This window comes from Pempheris klunzingeri, chromosome 3 (genome assembly GCF_042242105.1).
Source record: "Pempheris klunzingeri isolate RE-2024b chromosome 3, fPemKlu1.hap1, whole genome shotgun sequence".
Classification (NCBI taxonomy): Eukaryota; Metazoa; Chordata; class Actinopteri; order Acropomatiformes; family Pempheridae; genus Pempheris; species Pempheris klunzingeri.
The window spans coordinates 8,836,694-8,854,548 of NC_092014.1; the positions used below are offsets into that span (position 1 = coordinate 8,836,694).

The 17,855-nt window shown below is 42.3% G+C and overlaps 2 protein-coding genes across 2 annotated transcripts; one reads left to right on the top strand and one right to left on the bottom strand.

Annotated features, from left to right (window-relative positions):
• Positions 1-415: 415 nt before the first annotated feature.
• On the bottom strand, positions 416-1,612 carry dctpp1 (dCTP pyrophosphatase 1). Its single transcript, XM_070828191.1, has one exon. The coding sequence runs from the start codon at positions 1,529-1,531 to the stop codon at positions 977-979; it is 555 nt and encodes a 184-aa protein (XP_070684292.1). The 5' UTR covers positions 1,532-1,612; the 3' UTR covers positions 416-976.
• Positions 1,613-1,780: 168 nt separating this feature from the next.
• On the top strand, positions 1,781-17,855 carry gatb (glutamyl-tRNA(Gln) amidotransferase, subunit B). The gene is made up of 13 exons (XM_070827932.1): positions 1,781-1,929; positions 3,802-3,955; positions 4,052-4,165; positions 8,894-9,092; positions 9,762-9,884; positions 10,015-10,128; positions 11,116-11,200; positions 11,894-11,938; positions 12,362-12,554; positions 12,834-12,967; positions 17,093-17,171; positions 17,298-17,432; positions 17,531-17,855. The coding sequence occupies exons 1-13, from the start codon at positions 1,781-1,783 to the stop codon at positions 17,654-17,656; spliced, it is 1,650 nt and encodes a 549-aa protein (XP_070684033.1). The 3' UTR covers positions 17,657-17,855.

Here is a 17,855-nt window from a genome sequence, read left to right on the forward strand (position 1 = left end):
CACTCTGCAACGTTACATGGTGAGATTATCTACTATTAAAGTTAACATTGGCCATTTTCAGACAACCTGGAAATCTTGAATCTTGTCAAGGGAAGTTGGACAAGTTCGATTAAGATCAAACTATTAATGACAGTAGACTAGGTATCAGAAATATCTCAGTACAAACCACAGACTCCAAAATGACCATAAAATTGAATCATCTTTTAAAAGATTTGAACAGTATAACTTTCATTAAATTGGGATTTAATGAAAGTTATACTGAAATCTGTACTATTAAACAATTTGTCTCAGCTAGGTGCATCTAATAAACTGGCAATTGTTTTAACTCTTGAACACGCGTGTAGCCAGCAAACAGGCAGCCATCTTTAAACTGACAAATGAGTGAAAAATACACAGGGCAGAATTAAAGACACTTTTACTTTGGGGGGGGAACACTGTGACAGTTGTAATGAGAACAAAACAAAGAGGAGTAGATCCGACCTTGATGGAAACGAGGATAAACAAAAAATATAATAACGAAAAATCAATTCAAACTCATCTGTCAGGCATAGTCAGGGCAGCTATCCTCCACCTTAACTTAACGGTCACACGTTTTAACAGGAACCAAGGTAAAACTTCTAAAATGTTCACTGAGAAATATATTCTTTTCTGCAGAGAGTGTGCGTTGCCTCACACTGACTCAGTCTCAGTGATCAAACTAAAAACAGGATTAAAAAAAACAAACAGTTTTCCTCAAGTGCCATGCATACTAAATGTGACTTTACATGTACAGGCAACCAGGCTGATAAATGTGTACCACCACAGAAGATACACAAGAGTAAAGAGCATTCACACAGTTATGCAACAAGTCAGAAAAAGGCCATTTGGACAAGGCAGTAAAATGTTCACTAGTCGTTCTTAAACTGCAGCATGATGTCAGAGAGGTGAACAGCAGCTCCAGCTTCCCCTCTGCCTCTCTGCCTCTCCACACCCACACTCAGTCCTTGTATTCAGTGTACTTTTTAGCCGATCCGTGCACCTTGCTGGCGGGGTATTTGAGTCGGTTTAGGGCCATTTTTCGAAGCACCGCTTGGGGAAGGTCGATGTGACACTTCTCGGCGAGCTCCACCAGGTAGATCAACACGTCGCTGAGTTCGTGGGCCAGCTGCTCTCGCTCCGACTCGGTCCAGTCCGGCAGGCCCTCGGCGACCTCCCCCCGCCACTGGAAGAGCTCGGCCACCTCGCCCACCTCTCCGACCATAGCCAGCAGCAGGTTGCGGGGCTGGTGGAACTGGTTCCAGTCCCGCTCGTCCGTGAACTCCGCCTGCATCCGTCTGATGTCCTCTACGGTGGGCTCGGGGCTGAAGGTGAAGCCTCCCGCCCTCCCGGGTCCTCCGTCCAGCAGCCCCGAGTGAGACGGCCCCTCCGTCGCAGCTCCGTTTACCATATGCGAGTTCGACTTGTTAGCAAAGACATCTTTGCTGCCATTTAAAACCACCGACGGCTCGTCACTGTTTAACCCGCATGTCTCTTTTCCACTTGTAGCCATCATCGTGTGTTAATTTTATCAGCTGTGTCGCACAAAAACTAACCTTTCAGGTCTGTAAACAACCTCCTCGGCGACTAACATGTGAAGAAGTCCCGCCAGTTGTCAAAACGGAAATGATGCCTCTTATGCCGGAAAAGGAAGCTTACCGAGACTGGGATTTGTAGTTTTATCCAGAAAACCAACTGCGTAGACGTAAACGTTAAATGCCACTTTAAAGAACTACATCTCCCGTGTTTGTTGGAGTTTTACAACATGGCCGCCTCCTCTATCGCAGCAAGTGAGCTGCTACACAACATGAATAAACAAATATCAATATTGTGTCCAAAGGCTTCGCGTGTAATCAGACGAATAAGCACATCGAGCTCACGATGCGACAGCCACCCGCAGCTGAGAGCAAAAAGGTACGTGAAGCTGCTAAAGCTGGAATAATGTGTGTTGTATGGCAGTGCCCCTGACCTGCCCCTGTACTAAGCTGTATTTAAGCAGTAGTTAACAATAAAATATCCTTAAAACAATCGATAAGATGGAGGCTCTACAGAATCTAATATGTTTGGTGTTGTACTTTCATACATTTGGGGCACTTGCAAGAGATTTTTTAAATAAATAGAGAAGTAATTGGAGCTGTAGACTCAGTCATAGACTGGATTTTAGTCCCAACTATGTATCAAGTTCTAAAAACACTAGATCCTTCACTAATGCAACTCGGAAACATCTTTTTGATAGACCTTCCCTTCCTGTTACTAACTGCATGTAGATATTTTGCACCATATTTCATATTCTTTATATGACACTGTATACACACACACACACACACACACACACACACACACACACACACACACACAGTCTATCGCTGTTCCTATGTGTTGGCCCTGTTATTGACAGGGACCAGTTCAGGATGTACCCCGCCTCTTGGCCGGTGTCAGCTGGGATTGGCTCCAGCCCCCAGTGTAGACAGTGGGTGGATGGTATTTTTGGAATATTTGATATTTTTCTTATTTCAACCAAAGTACTGGAGGAGCAACAAAGCATTTCACTGCACAGTGTACAGATAAATGTGGAACAAAAAAATGGGCTCCTAGGATCTCCCTATCTCACTATGAGGCAATTTTCATAACATGATTGAATGTAACATTAAATACAAGTGATGTATTACCAAAGCACAATATAAACTGACATGATAATTGCCTTAAATGAAGGTACTGTGTTGATAGGGATCCAAATCTAGTTTTGAGTCCATATAGGTTCATATTGGAATGGGTCATATTCCTAAATTCATTTCTGTCAACTCAGATGCTCACATAGCAAGGACAAGACAAGGAGTCATGTTATTCAAGCATAGGAATACTGTTCACATGTACAGAGAGGGGAGGAACGGCTATTTGGTCCCAGGGGCTAGCAGCTTAATCTGACCCCGATGACATTGTTCCGATTATTTTTGTAGACACAGTCCTCCAGAGCCACAGAAGACATTATATAACAGGTTTCATGCTCTGAACAGTACTCCGTGAAAACTAAACCAATCTTCATGTGTAAAATCAGTGTCATTCCACTTAAACCTGAAGCCCTCGGTGGCCTTAACCCCACACTGTTGGCATCTGCAATGCTTAATTTCAAATTAGATTTAAACTATGACGCCTAATCACATTAGCCTAAATTAAGCCCCAGCCAAGGAGGACACATAAATTGAAAGGCAAACAGACTTTGACACAATACCAAACTATTGCTATGTCCCAGTTATGTGCTCCATACTGTAGTAGTTTTATACATTACGTATTGGATCTAATCTTTTTGCAGTTAATATACAAGAACACAACATGCTCGATTGCTGTATACTAGTGGAAGATGATAGAAGTGTGGAAGTCAAGTAAACTGTGGTTTTAGACTTTCACAGTCACATAAACTTCACGAAGAGAAAGCAAAATTTCTTTTTAAAGATTAAATACTGCTGCAGTCGTCTCACCACAATTTGTAATTTATATATTTATTTTCTGCAGCTGTGAGTAATGCGTCTAGTGTGTGCATTGCACTGTGAGATAACAGTGTGCATCAAAAACAACAGTCAAAATTTGGTACTTTTCCAGTATGAATGCACTCAAATACTCATAACCTGCTTAGAATTAGTATGTAGTCAGACAGAAACAAACAAGTATTTTCCTTTCTCAAAGCACATAGGTTCTTTTCTGGCTGATTTTGTCATCCTCGGTCCACATGTATATTTAAAGTTTCTTTTACATTATGTCTGTACTGTGTCTTGCTTCTTTCTGCCTCAGTGCTCCCCAGCAGATGGTTGGAGTAGTGGGCTTGGAAATCCATGCACAGATTAACTCCAACACCAAGCTTTTCTCTGGCTCATCGGTTCGCTTCTCAGCACCTCCAAACTCTCTGGTGTCGTTCTTTGATGCATCCTTACCTGGCACTTTACCCGTAAGTGTTTTTTAGTTTAATTCGAACAAAGAGAACCCGTTGTTTTTGGACAGCTCTCTTGTCAGGACATCAGGTAATGTCCCTGTGTCCCCGCAGGTCCTGAACAAACGATGCGTCGAGGCAGCAGTCATGACAGGATTGTCTCTCAACTGCACCATAAACAGGAAGTCACTTTTCGACAGGAAACACTACTTCTACGCTGACCTCCCTGTGAGTTTTTCTCTTCATGTCCTCACTTTGTGTAGAACTTGTAGAGTTTAATAGGAGAGTGATGGCACAGACATTAGTGGAGGTACCTTATCTGACAAACAGTGGCAGAGAGACACTATTGTCCTGCACTTCGTGCTGCATCATGGCGTTTTCTTTGATATAAGCTGCTCTCATCTGCCTGCAGCGTCCCCATCACAACAATCCCAGTGAACTCTCCATCTCTGCAACTCTCCCGGCCACAGACTCTTATTGAAATAGTGAGCAAGTCTTGCTGAAGCAGCAAAAATGTTATTTGCCAAATGTACAGACGAATAGCACAGAAAGCTGTAAAAGAAAATGACCAGTGTTTTTCACTTACCAGCTCATTTCCTTTAGCTCGCTTCCATTTTTACATTATCCTCAGGTCATTTCCTCCTCCATGTGTTTGCTGATAATTTGGACATATCTCTCTTTTTATTCACATAATTTGAATCATCACTGGGGTCATAAAACCCCCTGGTAGTGTTGTCTAACTGAAAAATTCTTGGTGTGATGTGTTTGATTAGGAACTGTCTGAACTAATTAACCCAATAGTTAATTAAAATTAATAGTTTTGTAATCTGAGGATGACTCAGATCTTCAGTAGTCACCCATAATAGCTCCACTTAGATACCAGCCATTTTCTTAGAGTGAGCACTGGTCTTTTTCTAATGGTGGTTATCTCATTCTCAATTGAAACTCCTCATATAGTTACCTTGCAAATATACTCCATTAAAGCAGTTTCAACCAGCTAATATATTTATGCGTTTTGGCCATTTGAAGGGAAGCAGAACAAACTGTAAACACAATATTGGTGTATTGTTCATATGCAGTTGATATGGTGAACATCATCAACACAGCACAAAGCAAACTCACAGAGCGACATTAACATTCATTTGCAGTCTAGTTTCTGTCTGCCTGATGAATGTAATACATAACTGTAATATAAGTATAATGTATTGTAATATTCACTCTCCATCAACATCTGTTTTTGTCCCTACCAACTCCTGATGGAAATATCGGGCATTTAAGCTGCTCCATGCTCTATTACGTTCACCAGATTTGTTTGTGTTGTTGATTTGTGTTGGGTTATTAGCATGCAGTCGATTTTCTGAGCTTTTTCAATGAAAGCAGCTGCCTGCTGGGACTGGAAATAATGACGATGGGAGCAGCGAGAGTGCAGTTAAACAGTAAAGATGCACATCATGAAACCAAAACATTAACCTTGAAGACGCTAAAGCGTTGAACTGCAGAGTGATAATGACTGGCCGTGCTTTTATCACTACGAGTGACTCCTTTCAGAGTACACAGCATTTGGCAGCTAATAAGCCAGATATTTCCCTCACGCCTTGGTAGGGACAAAAAACTGGACTTACATTCACCAGGAGGCAAGAAACACAGCTCTGAATGAATGCTAATGTTGTTGGATGTTTAGATAAATAACAGTTAACTAACTGTCAATTCTGTGTTCACATTGTTTTTTCTCTGCTGCCCCCAAGTGGCCAAAAAATATTTATTGCAGCTTTAAATTCCTCTTATTGCAGTTTTCAAATGAAATGCTGTTAAAAAACAAAAGAAGTAGAACAGACATGTTTGGCAACATTCTTATTATGACAGTCCTATGGTCATGACATGGGAATGTAGTTAGTATTTAAATATCAGACAACAGGCCATATGAGCAGAATAGCAGTCTGGTAAGGAGGTAGTAAAGATATTCCAAAAAACCCTTTTTAACACTGATGTTTCCATTTAACAGTCTTGCCCAAGTGATGTTCACTTTGCTCTCTGTAATGGAGTGCTCGCATGGCAAGGTTTCACTACCCCTCAGAGCCCCGGGGTAATTTTACTGCCATTATGAGTGACATTTCAAGGCTTAGATAGAAAAGGCAAAATGTCATGGGAACTCTGCGGTGACTCGCCCTACAGAGACCTCTTCTCATAAATCTAGAAATTCTCAGAAGAAAGGTGTTAGAGAATTTAGCATTTCGAATGTTCAAAGTCACTCTATCCGTGGTATGATATTATGCTAACATAGCTTTGGGCAAGGTAATGAGGAGGATAATTACAGACTGAAGAATTTAAAAGAGAGATTTTCTTTTCCTTTAGTAGTATTGCATAGAAATTGCCCGAAGACATGACTTAAAATGAGAGCACACTCATGAAGTAGTACACCATACACTGAGTATGAGCTTCAGCTGCTAATTTTATTAGTGTTGCACTGAAATAAATGATCTCTTTCTTTGATATTTCTGATAAGCTCCTGCTCTGATTTCTCAGCTAACTTTATTTATAATGCCTTTATTGTGAAAATGTGACTGATAAGGCTTAATGGAGCGCAACAGCTTTCTGTAGATCTTGATAGATAGTCGAGATTTTTCCCATTTAATATTCCAATTTAATATTTCACAGATTTGGTGGTTATCACAAAGTTGCAGCAGTCCATATTTTAATCACCATGGTAAGGATACATTATCTCCCCAGAAAGTCAATGTATCTCGAAATTCCAGCGAAATCCCCTCCAGAAGTGCAGGGATTACTGTTGGGTTCCTCTCGCTGTATTGTGTTTACAGAAGATTGCATCACCTCCTTTGGATTCGTTCTCAACAGTCGACACCCACAGCAGGGAGGATAACACCCGATTACAGTTTTTATTTTTTATTTCCCCAGCAACTTATGTGAGCAGGTTCAGCCTGAACCTTTATTTGTGTTTTTACACTGACTGTTTGCCCTGTGCACAATAGCTGCTGTTGCCTTGTCTCGTCAGCTGCTCAGAAAGACTGATCTGCTCCAATATTCTGTACAACAATTTGATAAACTGAAGTCAGAGGGCCTTTAATTATGCAGATGATGGGACATTTTTCCCCATTCGACCCAAAGTTTGATTGTAATCTATGTCGGTAAAAACCAGACCAGTAGCAGGGCTGAGGGAGAAATGATCTCACCCTTGAAAAATACATTTGTAAATTGCGTTGTACATTATTGATATTTTCCACTAGAAATCCCTGATTGCATTTTGTAAAACACCACAGTTGCTCATTAAATGATTAATGCGGGTGCCCCACCAGCATTCATTCTTTGGATTGAAATGGCAGTGAAGACACATGAAGAGTTTTTAACAGCCCTTTAATAACATGCCTCAGCAGCTCCTCACCAACCTACTAGCAAAAGCAAATAATTACAATTTCCTTGAGATATTAAGTCTCCAAATAAGCAAGCATGGTCTGGCTTTTGAGGCTTTGACATGTGTTTAATGAGAGTTATGAATGTTTTTATGACCTCCGTGGGCAGCTGAGAAGAACATCAGTGTGCAGGCGTGAGTAATGAGATGACCTACTGAGTCTGGTTTGTTTAGCGACTCTCAAATCAGTCAGAAAATAAGGCGGCGGCTCACAACATGGAGTGTGTGTGTGTGTGTGTGTGTGTGTGTGTGTGTCCAATCCTGTATGTACAGTATGGGAGCTTTGGTTATGAAAAGGGTGAGGAGTCACAGGAAGTGTTTGGAGCATCACTGCTCATTAGGGCTCACTCTGCAGTCAGAGTGTAATTGGGGAAACTACCAGAATCTCATTAACACAACACTTGCCTCACCCCTCATTATGTAGCAACAGTAGTTAATTTATTATGCAGGAAAAGCAAATAGTCTTCACTTATGCAGACGTTCCCATAGTATGGCATGCTTGAGCTTCACCCACCAGAGACAACGTTTTTGGTTAACAGCTGAGACAAAACTCGTGAAAAGATTAAGTAAGAAACAGGGGATTTCTGATAAGCTGCGACACTGTGCACAAAATCCTGATTTAAAGATTGAATCCGGCAAGAAGAGCCGAACTTGAAAAATAAAATCCCCAATAGTTTTTTTTCCTGCACTTGTTCTAAAAGGAGGAGGCGTGGAGATGATTGATTGTGTCGATCAGGCACATTGTGCAAAAGCCAGTGACTAACAGCCCCCCCCCCAAATCTCTTCTCCCACGTCCTCGCTCTCTTTAGCATAAGTATGATTAATGTGTAGTTCCTGTGATGTAGTTGCCATAGTAACACGGGAAATTAATACGTAGGGCAGCAGATTATTTTAGGAATATAGGAGCAGGTGAAATATGTATGCTTTTGTGAGTAGACACCTTGAGTGACTTGGCAGCGCTCCTGCTGCATTATAATGACAGCCGGGCCAATCAGCTGCTGCGGCATTTAATTGATGCTGCTTGCCTCACCTTTACATAGACCCATGACAGTGACTGCGGCACACTCGTCACATTCATTTCGCAGACATAGTGGGATTTAGATGAAAGACTACAGACATTAAAAAAGAAATGTATGCACTGCTGCAGAAAAATATTGTTTTCAGGGGAAATCTGATGATTTATCTTCATATAGATTGTGAGGATATCAGTGAGCAAAAGACTGCTACATTTTATGAAAGAGCTTAAAGGTGGCATTTTATAAATATTCCTGACCGGTGTATTAATTGGAGTTTTTTACTTATGCATACTACTGCAGCATAATGCAACCTTTAATGTTGACTTCAAGGAAGTAAAAGGGACTGTTTTCATTCCTAATTTCATTAAGAATGTGCAAATACTGATGTTTTTGTTCTCCTCTTTCACTCACCACACACAATAGCAATAGTGCCGTTGCTATTGTTTCACAGTTAAGACCAACAGAGAGTTCTAAGGTTTTGGGTCCCCCATTTAACTTTTTTTTTTTTAATTTCAGGCTGGATACCAGATCACTCAGCAACGGCAGCCCATCGCAGTCAACGGCATGCTGGTTTACAGCCTCTTTGGAGGAAAAAAGAGACAACAGGTGATCAGAAAAACTGTCACGATCAAACAGATTCAGCTGGAGCAGGACAGCGGCAAGAGTCTCCACGATGACGTCCACAGCCAGACGCTCATCGACCTCAACAGAGCAGGTAACATTAGAGAGCCTTAGCCTGTGTCCTACGTGTAAAGGATGAGTCTGTGGGTATTCTATATTTTTCTTATTGTCAGGAAATCCCATGAGAAGCAACAAGAAATTGATCCAATCAGTGTGTATTGTCTGATGAGATATTATTGTCTAAAGCCTGATATAGCCTATTCCTCTGAGCCACAGACTCTCATTGTTGTCCACCACAAACATTAGCCACACCTTTTGCACTGGGTCACATGTTTTTTCATTACTATGATCATGGGCTCTGTGATTTATTTTAAATTACAGCTGAAAATAGTCCCCATAATTTCACTATTTACTGCTGTACGGTGTTGTAGGAAATAAACTTCAAAAAACAAACTGTATATTTGTGACTTTTTTCATTTCCGTCTTCAATAGGAGCGATTGTGCTCTGGGCCACAGACAGTAGGGAAGTCTGAAAAGTCCTGAGTGATATACTAACACATTTTTTTGGTCACAGGTTTTGGTATTTTCAGGAAATTTGTTGTCAATAACACAAATATTTCAACACCGAGAAGAAAAAATGCTCAGTCTGACATTCTATAGACTCAAATTGCTCAACCCAACAAGGCCTGTTTAGGTTTGTTACAGAGCACCATGGGATAGATACCTTAGAGATGTAAAACACAGCTGTCTTCACATGCATCAGGCGTAGGTCTAATGGAGCTGGTGATGGAGCCAGACATGAGCTGTGGAGAGGAGGCTGCTGCCGCTGTCAGAGAGCTTCAGCTCATTCTGCAAGCCCTGGGCACCTGTCAAGGCAACATGTCTGGTATGGAAATCACTCTCCGTCTCTGTCTCTCTGCCTTCCTCTCTCCTTTTTTTTTTTACCCGACCTGCCATGCCTCTAAATCCAGACTTACTTTGCACTCAGCGTGCATCTCCTTCGTCTTTCCCCACAGAGGGCCAGCTGAGAGTGGACGCCAATGTGTCGGTCCACAAACCAGGCGAGCCCCTGGGCATCAGGGCAGAGGTGAAGAACATCAACAGCGTCAGATACCTGGCCAAGGCTATAGGTGAGCCCTGTAAAAAGTTTAAAAGTAGACGCAAGCGCAGCAGGATGGCTTACTTGATGGGGTGCGACGGATATTTAGGGAGGTGCTTTGAACACTGTTCCATCTGAATGGATCTCAACTGGCTGCATGATTGCTCACACACACACATTCTGAAAGTAAAGACCTTTTTGTGAGTTGACATTTGCACACCATGTCACCCTGAAAGAATTACCTAGAGTTTGTGTCCTACATACACATTAATGCATCAGGAATAATAATCCAATGAGACTCACAGTGTGGTGTTGCTACTTTTACTAAAGTAAAGGATCTAGATAGTTGTTCCAGCACTGGAAACGCGTGTATATGAAGAAGCCAAAGAGAAACACGTGCATACACATCATGCGTGACAAAAACTTATATTCATCCTACTTTCGCACTGTAAGATAGAATTTGTTTTTTGCTCAAATGAAAACAAGATTTCTTTGATTTTTTTATCAAAGTTATTAAGACAGGAAGCATAGTTAATACTGACAGTAGCTTGTGAAGCATAAGTTTAGGACTGACAACCAGTCACAAACAATTAGCAGCATGTAGAGCTGAATTAGCTTCTCGCAGCTGCTCACTTAAAAAACCATAGATTTTATGTCAACTCTAACTTCACTGACTGTTGATTGAGCTTCACTTAAAAAGCTGACAAAGAGCCACAGCCAGAAAAATTTCAGCATTTTACATGCAGGTTTTTAAGCATCCTCTGACATACCGTGGTGCTGTGCTTGAATTATTTATCAATAAAGTTGTATCACACTTACTCTGCTGCTGAATTGGTATTTAAAAGTCATGGAGAAAAACATCGTTTATCACAGTTATAATGTGGCAGCAGTCAGAGACCTGAAGACTGCCAGTGCATCACAGCAGATGTTTGGCATTTACCACAAAATTATATTTCTGTTTACTGGCGTTATTGAATAAACTGTCTGTATGTGGCCATGTTCTCCCTTACACCACCAGACTATGAGATCCAGAGACAGATTGATGTCCTGCAGAGAGGGGGGAAGGTGCAAAATGAGACCCGCGCCTATGATTCCAAAACAGGGTAAGAGGATGAAGGAGCTGGGCCTCGATGCCAAGCTTTAGCCCCTACAACACATTCAGACTGGGATCTCTGCCTGGTTCATTAGTCCAGAGCCTTGCTGAGGAGGAACCATCATGGTAATCATGACGAATAGAGCCATTTGGATGCCGGTGTCATCCTGTGTTATCTGTGAGCTATGTGCTACTCACAGGCTTATGAGCTCACAGAATGAGCCAGCTCGCACACAGCTGAGGCCTTGATCATCTTCTGGTGCCCTGCCTCCTTCCCAGAAGGCCTTGCATGTCCAAGGTACATGGTGAAGCGTGTTAAGTAGAATGTGTGATGGCCTGTGATTGGCTCTTTGATCTCGCACCTGTGAAGGTGGCTACAGATTTAACTACACTGGTTACAGCCAGGCTGACCAGAAGGCATCAGCAATCATATGTTCCCAGTGATTTTTTATTCATTTATTTTTGCAATCAGCTGTACTACTACACAGTTTTCTTGAGGTTAAGGCTGCAACTATTGGGCCTTTCTTTATCGATTGTTCTGCTAAATATTTTCTCAATTAATGATTTGGCATCATAATTTCCCATAATGCAGGCCGAAACATTCAGATGTCTTGTTTTGTTTGGCCAATATCTGTTTTGAAGATCTGAATGCTCTGATAATGGAAATGTTGAACATTTACGAGTTTTGCATCCTTTTCTCCAGAGAGACCGTCCCTATGAGGGACAAAGAGGGACTTCAGGACTACCGGTGAGTGTCAGTTTGTGCGCTCTCCGTTTATCTGTGCTCATTTTTTGCCCCGGGAGCTTCTGTTTATTGACATGCAGTTATGATATCAGAAGACTGTATTGCCCTCAGTGGGGGGACCGAAAGAGGATGAGTGGCAGCTAGATGGAGGGAAATAAACAGGCATCGCTCAGGGTCTGGACTTCAGTCATGTGCATGTGATTGTGTGTTTGACTCTGTGAGGGGGATTGACAGACGGACAGGTTTAACACTGATGGAGTCAAATGATTAGAGGAGTAAGTGAAAAGTGACAAGTGTGGTGTCAAGAGGACTATTACTATCTCAACAAAAGCCAACCATATATTTTTTAAGCTTATCTGTTCTGCTGATAAAGCATCCTCCCCTTTACCGCTCTCCCAATTGTTTTTCTACCCATCCTCTCTTCAGGTTTATGCCAGAGCCCAACCTGCCCCCTCTGATTGTGTATGAGGATAACGCATCACTGCCCACTAGCATTGATGCGTGCCAGGCGGTGGTGGTGCAGAAGATAAGGGAAGGGCTGCCAGAGCTACCCAGTGTCAAAAGAGACAGGCTGGTGCAAATGTACGGCATCCTGCCCGAGCACAGCTTCACTCTGGTGGTGAGTTTATAAGAGGGTGAAAGCTACCAGCAAGAGAGGAGTTGATCCCCCCCCACACACACACACACACACACACACATACACACACACACACACACACTTAAATCTGTGCCTTGCGTCTTTCTCTTAATTGCCATCTGATCACGTCCAAGCAGAGTCGGCTTGGTTGCAGTTCTGTTCGAATCCATCAGGCAGATGTGCACAGCTGGACGCTGCTAGGCTGATTTCATCCTAATTAAATAATATGCATGTGAAGTCATAAACGCATTTTTGTTGCAGAATGAGGACGGGCTGGTGGAGTACTTTGAGGAGGTGCTGAAGGCGACCAAGAGGGAGCCGAGGAACGTGATTGGCTGGGTGACAAATGAGCTCTTGGGTCAACTCAAACAGCAAGACATGAGTGTGAGCCAGAGGTGGGACATACACACACATCTCTTCATGGCGCTCTTACAATATTCACGCACTGCCATCGTAGCTCATGAATGTAGTGCTATTCTGCTGCCAGTGCTCAGATTCAGTAATTGGCTCACTTTGTACTCACCTTTTTTCTTGTGAAATACCGCATATGGTTTCCAACTCAAAAGTGAAAAGAGTGAAAAGGAAAAGGTTTGTAAAAAAGGTTAAGCTATTCTCTTGGATTGCTCCCTGTAGCTAAGGGGTTAAAACCACAAACCAAGACACCCCAGTGTGGTTCCAGTCAGGGAACTTTCTCCATCACCTCTCTCCATCATTTCTTGTCATCTGTCCACTGTGTGTAAGAATGGCTTAAAAATGCTCAAAAATACGTTTAAAGACAAACTATTCACTCTGCAGGTGCAGTTGGGGTCTGCCAGGCTTCTCATTAATTAAGGCGTCACAAGCCACTGCTTCAACAGTTTAACTCACGGGAGAAACTGGGATTTCATGTCAGAATGAGTTGTCACCTAAAAGTGATGACTATTATATCTGGTATCAGAAGTTCAGCTCCATATGCCGTAGCTCGTGATTAAACTTTATTCTGAGGCAGATACTTGAAGAAATTGTCCAGTTCTAGCAGATGGTTATAAGGATAGATTTGGCGAGCAGAGCTCCGCTCTTTGATGAAGCGCTCAAGAAACCCCAGCAGTGAGGAGGGTTTTAGTCCCCAGGAGCAGGGAGAACTAATCCCTTCTTGATAAACACATGCATGAACATTAGATCTTATTTAAGTCAATAACACAGAAAATTTAGCACATGAGGAGGAGTTTGGGTAGAGCGAAGTTGTTCATAAACTTCTGTCTCTGTCTTTTACTATAGCTGCCCTCTTCTCCTCTACTTGTATTATTTCACCATACGGTTACAAACCAAGCCTTGCAATTTCGCCTGTGGAAGGTCAGTCTGACTAAACTCAGTCGAAGTCAAGGAGGCGGATAAATTCACGACGGGAAGCCAATTTATCTCGTCCCCTTCCACATAGAAACAATGGTAGCTGTAGCACAGTCTGACTGCACCACAATAGTTAGATAAAACATCAGGCTATGATGGCGGTGCTCTAAAACTGCATCAGTGTGATTGTGCAGCTATCAGCTGACTAATTACATCCAATTATGAAAGAGCCCTTGATTGTGATAAACGAATGAAGCAGCTGATGCCCATCAGCTAATGCGAGAGCGGCTTCAGTGCTCTACATGATCTAACTAATGGCTTCGTATCTGGTGACGACCGTGCCAACAAGAGAGGCCTGTTCACTTGTACTTTTTATTTGCACAGCAGTTGTAGCTGGCGTCACATTGAACCAAACATCAAACAATAGCCACAGCCATAATGGCATTCAATTTACCAAGCAAGGAAAAATATTGAATGTCTATTTACTGAACTAAGTGAAAGCAAAAAGTGCAGGGCAACAAGAATCTTTAGAACAAACCCACTTCAGTTGTAAAAAGATCAATCTAATTTTAGGTTTGCTGCTGATTCCCACCGTTGGCACACATTAACACACACAAACCTTCAGTTCTTCTCACCTCTAGAATCCAAGTTATTAAATTGCTTTCTCTCTATCCCCCAAGTTGGGTTGCACCAGATTAAACAGTATTTAGCCACAAAATAATAATAATGTTTTTATAGCTGAGCTACGTTGAAAATGACAGCACACATCAACCTTAGATAAAACATTCTCCACCATCCTGGAATGATTGACATTAAGGATTATTGGACTCTTAGTGTTCACAAATACTGATTCGACCATCGCGAACTATACAACGATAACATGTGTGAGTTCATAAATCATCCGATATTCCCTAATTCTTTGTGTCTGTGGATGAGAAAACCCCAGTGATAGTCTGACAGCCTGTCAGAGAAAAGCCTGTTTTGACAAATCCAATTACATTAGTCAAGGATTACTTTTTGGAGGAAGGTGTTGTTTTAATCTCTCCCTGTTGAAGGCCTGTTCGCCGGACCATGTTGGCTATTGTAAATACTCAACACTCTTGACATTGAATGTCTTTTTGATATTTTGATAAAGTATTCCAAAGTATTTTACGCACACTTTCACCGTCTGTGAGAAAAATAACTCCAGTTGCCTTCCTTCGTTTCTGTTTATGGCATCCTTTGGTCGCATTCATCCGAGATGTACTTGTGTCTTTGGAAGCTTCACTTCAGCTCGTTGAGTCCATGCTCAGGCAGTTCTGAAAATCGATATTTTAAAGTGTCGTTCAGCTCAGAGAAAAACTGTTCCATGATCCCATGATCATGTCTTGGAATGAAAATCTGAGTCATTGCCGACCAAATGAAATAGTAATAGTAATGGGGTGATGTTGTCACAACCCGGCTCTGACAAAAAGAGGCCAAAAGGGGGAGACGCAGGCTGAACGCAAATAACAGTTAATTTATTTAAATGGATAGTACGTACATAAATAAGATGAGAATGCCGTAGGATGTGACTGTCAGTAAAGTCAGTGGTGAAGGTGTGTGTGAGGAAAACATGTTGGAACAACACTGCACAGAGAAGAAAGAGACTCTCGGCCAGAGAGATGGGGGATTTACAGATTTATCGAGTGAGTGGACGGCGCCCAAGTGCTTCTAACTAGGATGATCCGCCCTCCAGGTACCTGCCACGTTATAGAAGCCAAAGACATAGAATATGAAATCAAGGCAGGGGACCGTCACCGCATCTGCGCTGATGCTGTGAGCTTTACTTTATCTACCACTCCCAGACTGCTGTGACGCATTTGCGTGTGAGTAAGAGAAAGTGGTGAAGTGGTGCTATGCGGTATTTATGCAGAACATTGCACTTGCTTTAGGTGAGAGGAGGAGAGTTAAAAGAAAACAAAGAGCAGGACTGAGAGACAGAAACTGAGCTGCGTATATACTTTGAAAAAGCATTTTGAGTGTGTGGAGCCTGAAGAAATAACCGGCATTTTGGATGTAAAATAAAAGGTTTTGAAGAGTTCTCATAAAGTTGATGTATCTCCATTGTTCTCCCTCCTTCCTGTATTCATATGATGACTGTCAAAAATCAAATACTGTCCTGACTAATGTGCCCAAACCTCGATTTTCTTCTCTGGCTCCAGGCCCCTCAGTAGGAGAAATGAAATAAGAAATTGGGGAGCTAGTTGCTGGGTGTGCTGGTAGCTGCTCATGATCAGTGCGCGTCCAGTGGCTGATTTATGGCAGGATGGTGACATGATAACGGCTTGTAAAAATGTGAATAATTTAAAAACAGATTTTGTGAGGCTTCATAACCCCCTTTTTTGTCCAATGTGCCCACTGGCAGCTGAGCTCAAGTGCCCCTGTTCTTACACATGGATCATAGTTATAATGATTGTGGATGTTACTGAACGCTTTTAACCATATAAATGTAGATGTTAAAAAGAAAATTGTCAGATGCAGTTGTCCGTGTGAAGATCACCTTTGCCTTTGCCGTTATGCTATAAGTATCTGGAGTGGCAGAGGCTGGATGTTTCAACCGTTTATCCATTACCTTTAGCTAACTACTCAGGTTGATGTGCAGATCACTGAATACTGTGAACTTACTGTAAGATCTGCATCACACCAATTGGTAATCGTATTTGGCTGTTTGTTTTTCCTCGGCTCAATAATGTTAATTTTTTTTAATCAAATTGCAATTTCAAGTTAAGTCCATGCAGAAGTATCCCCCGAGGTACAAGCACCCCATGCTGTGAATCACTGCTCTATTTAAGACACAAACAGTCGGCCAAACCGAGTCGTGTCAGTAAAGATTGATACATTTCATCTGTTTTTCCACAGTGTCTAGTCCCCGTTTGGAGGAGATTTTGCTGAGACTGACTGTCCAGCCTGCAGTACGCTAAATGAAACTGTGTCTCTCTGCTTAATATATTCTAACAGGTTTTTTTCATTGTCTGGTAGCCTGGGGAATAAACAAAAAGTCATAAAAAAGACAAACACATTATAGTTAAATCAAAAAATGTCGATATATACTGTCTCTCTTTCCATCCTTTCAGTCCGACACTCTCACTCTCTCTCCTCCCTCTTTCTGCATCACTAATTCTTCAGTACACAGAACTGAACTGTAATTAAATTACCCCTTCATTTGATTCCAGCCCAATCTCCCCTTCCACCCTGGCTGAGCTGCTGCAACTCCTGGAAACGGGGCACATCTCCTCTTCGGCTGCCAAGCAGGTCAGTGAGCTGCACAGACCATGCAGTTATCCCCTTCTGTCAGTCACTCGCTACAAACAAGCCCAGCTAATGCTCGTTTGTATTCTGTTTCTCACCTTTCACTTCCTGGTTTCTCTCTGCTCTCAGGTGTTCCAGGAGATGTGGAGGTCACCAGGCAAGAGGGCCCCGCAGATCGTCCAGGAGCAGGACTTGGGCCTTGTTAGTGACACTGCACAGCTGCACAGCATCTGCCAGAAGGTGGTGGACTCACACCCCGATGAGGTGAGGGCTCACACGCAAATTCTCCCATAAATTCATTTTTTGTGTGCGTTTTTTTTTGATTGTTTGTGATGTTTTGTGTTCGCTGTGCCTCTCCGCAGGTTCAAGCCATTAGAAATGGAAACAAGAAGGTTCTAAACAAGCTGATGGGCCTGGTTCAGAGAGAGACCAAAGGCCGAGCTGACGCAGTTTTGGTGAGAGCAATTTTACAAGAGAAGACGTCATGAAGGTCAGACCCAGCCATATCATCGTATCAGCGCGGCATGTGTGACCTTCGGGAAAGACAACAATACGACAGCGATGTTGTAGATCTGTCTGAAAATGCAGCTGTGCAGAGTAATCATGTCCATGTTGCACTGTTGAAGGTCAGGCTGAAAGTGAGTTTTGTAAATAATGTTTTCACTGGACAGCAGCCATTATCTCCTG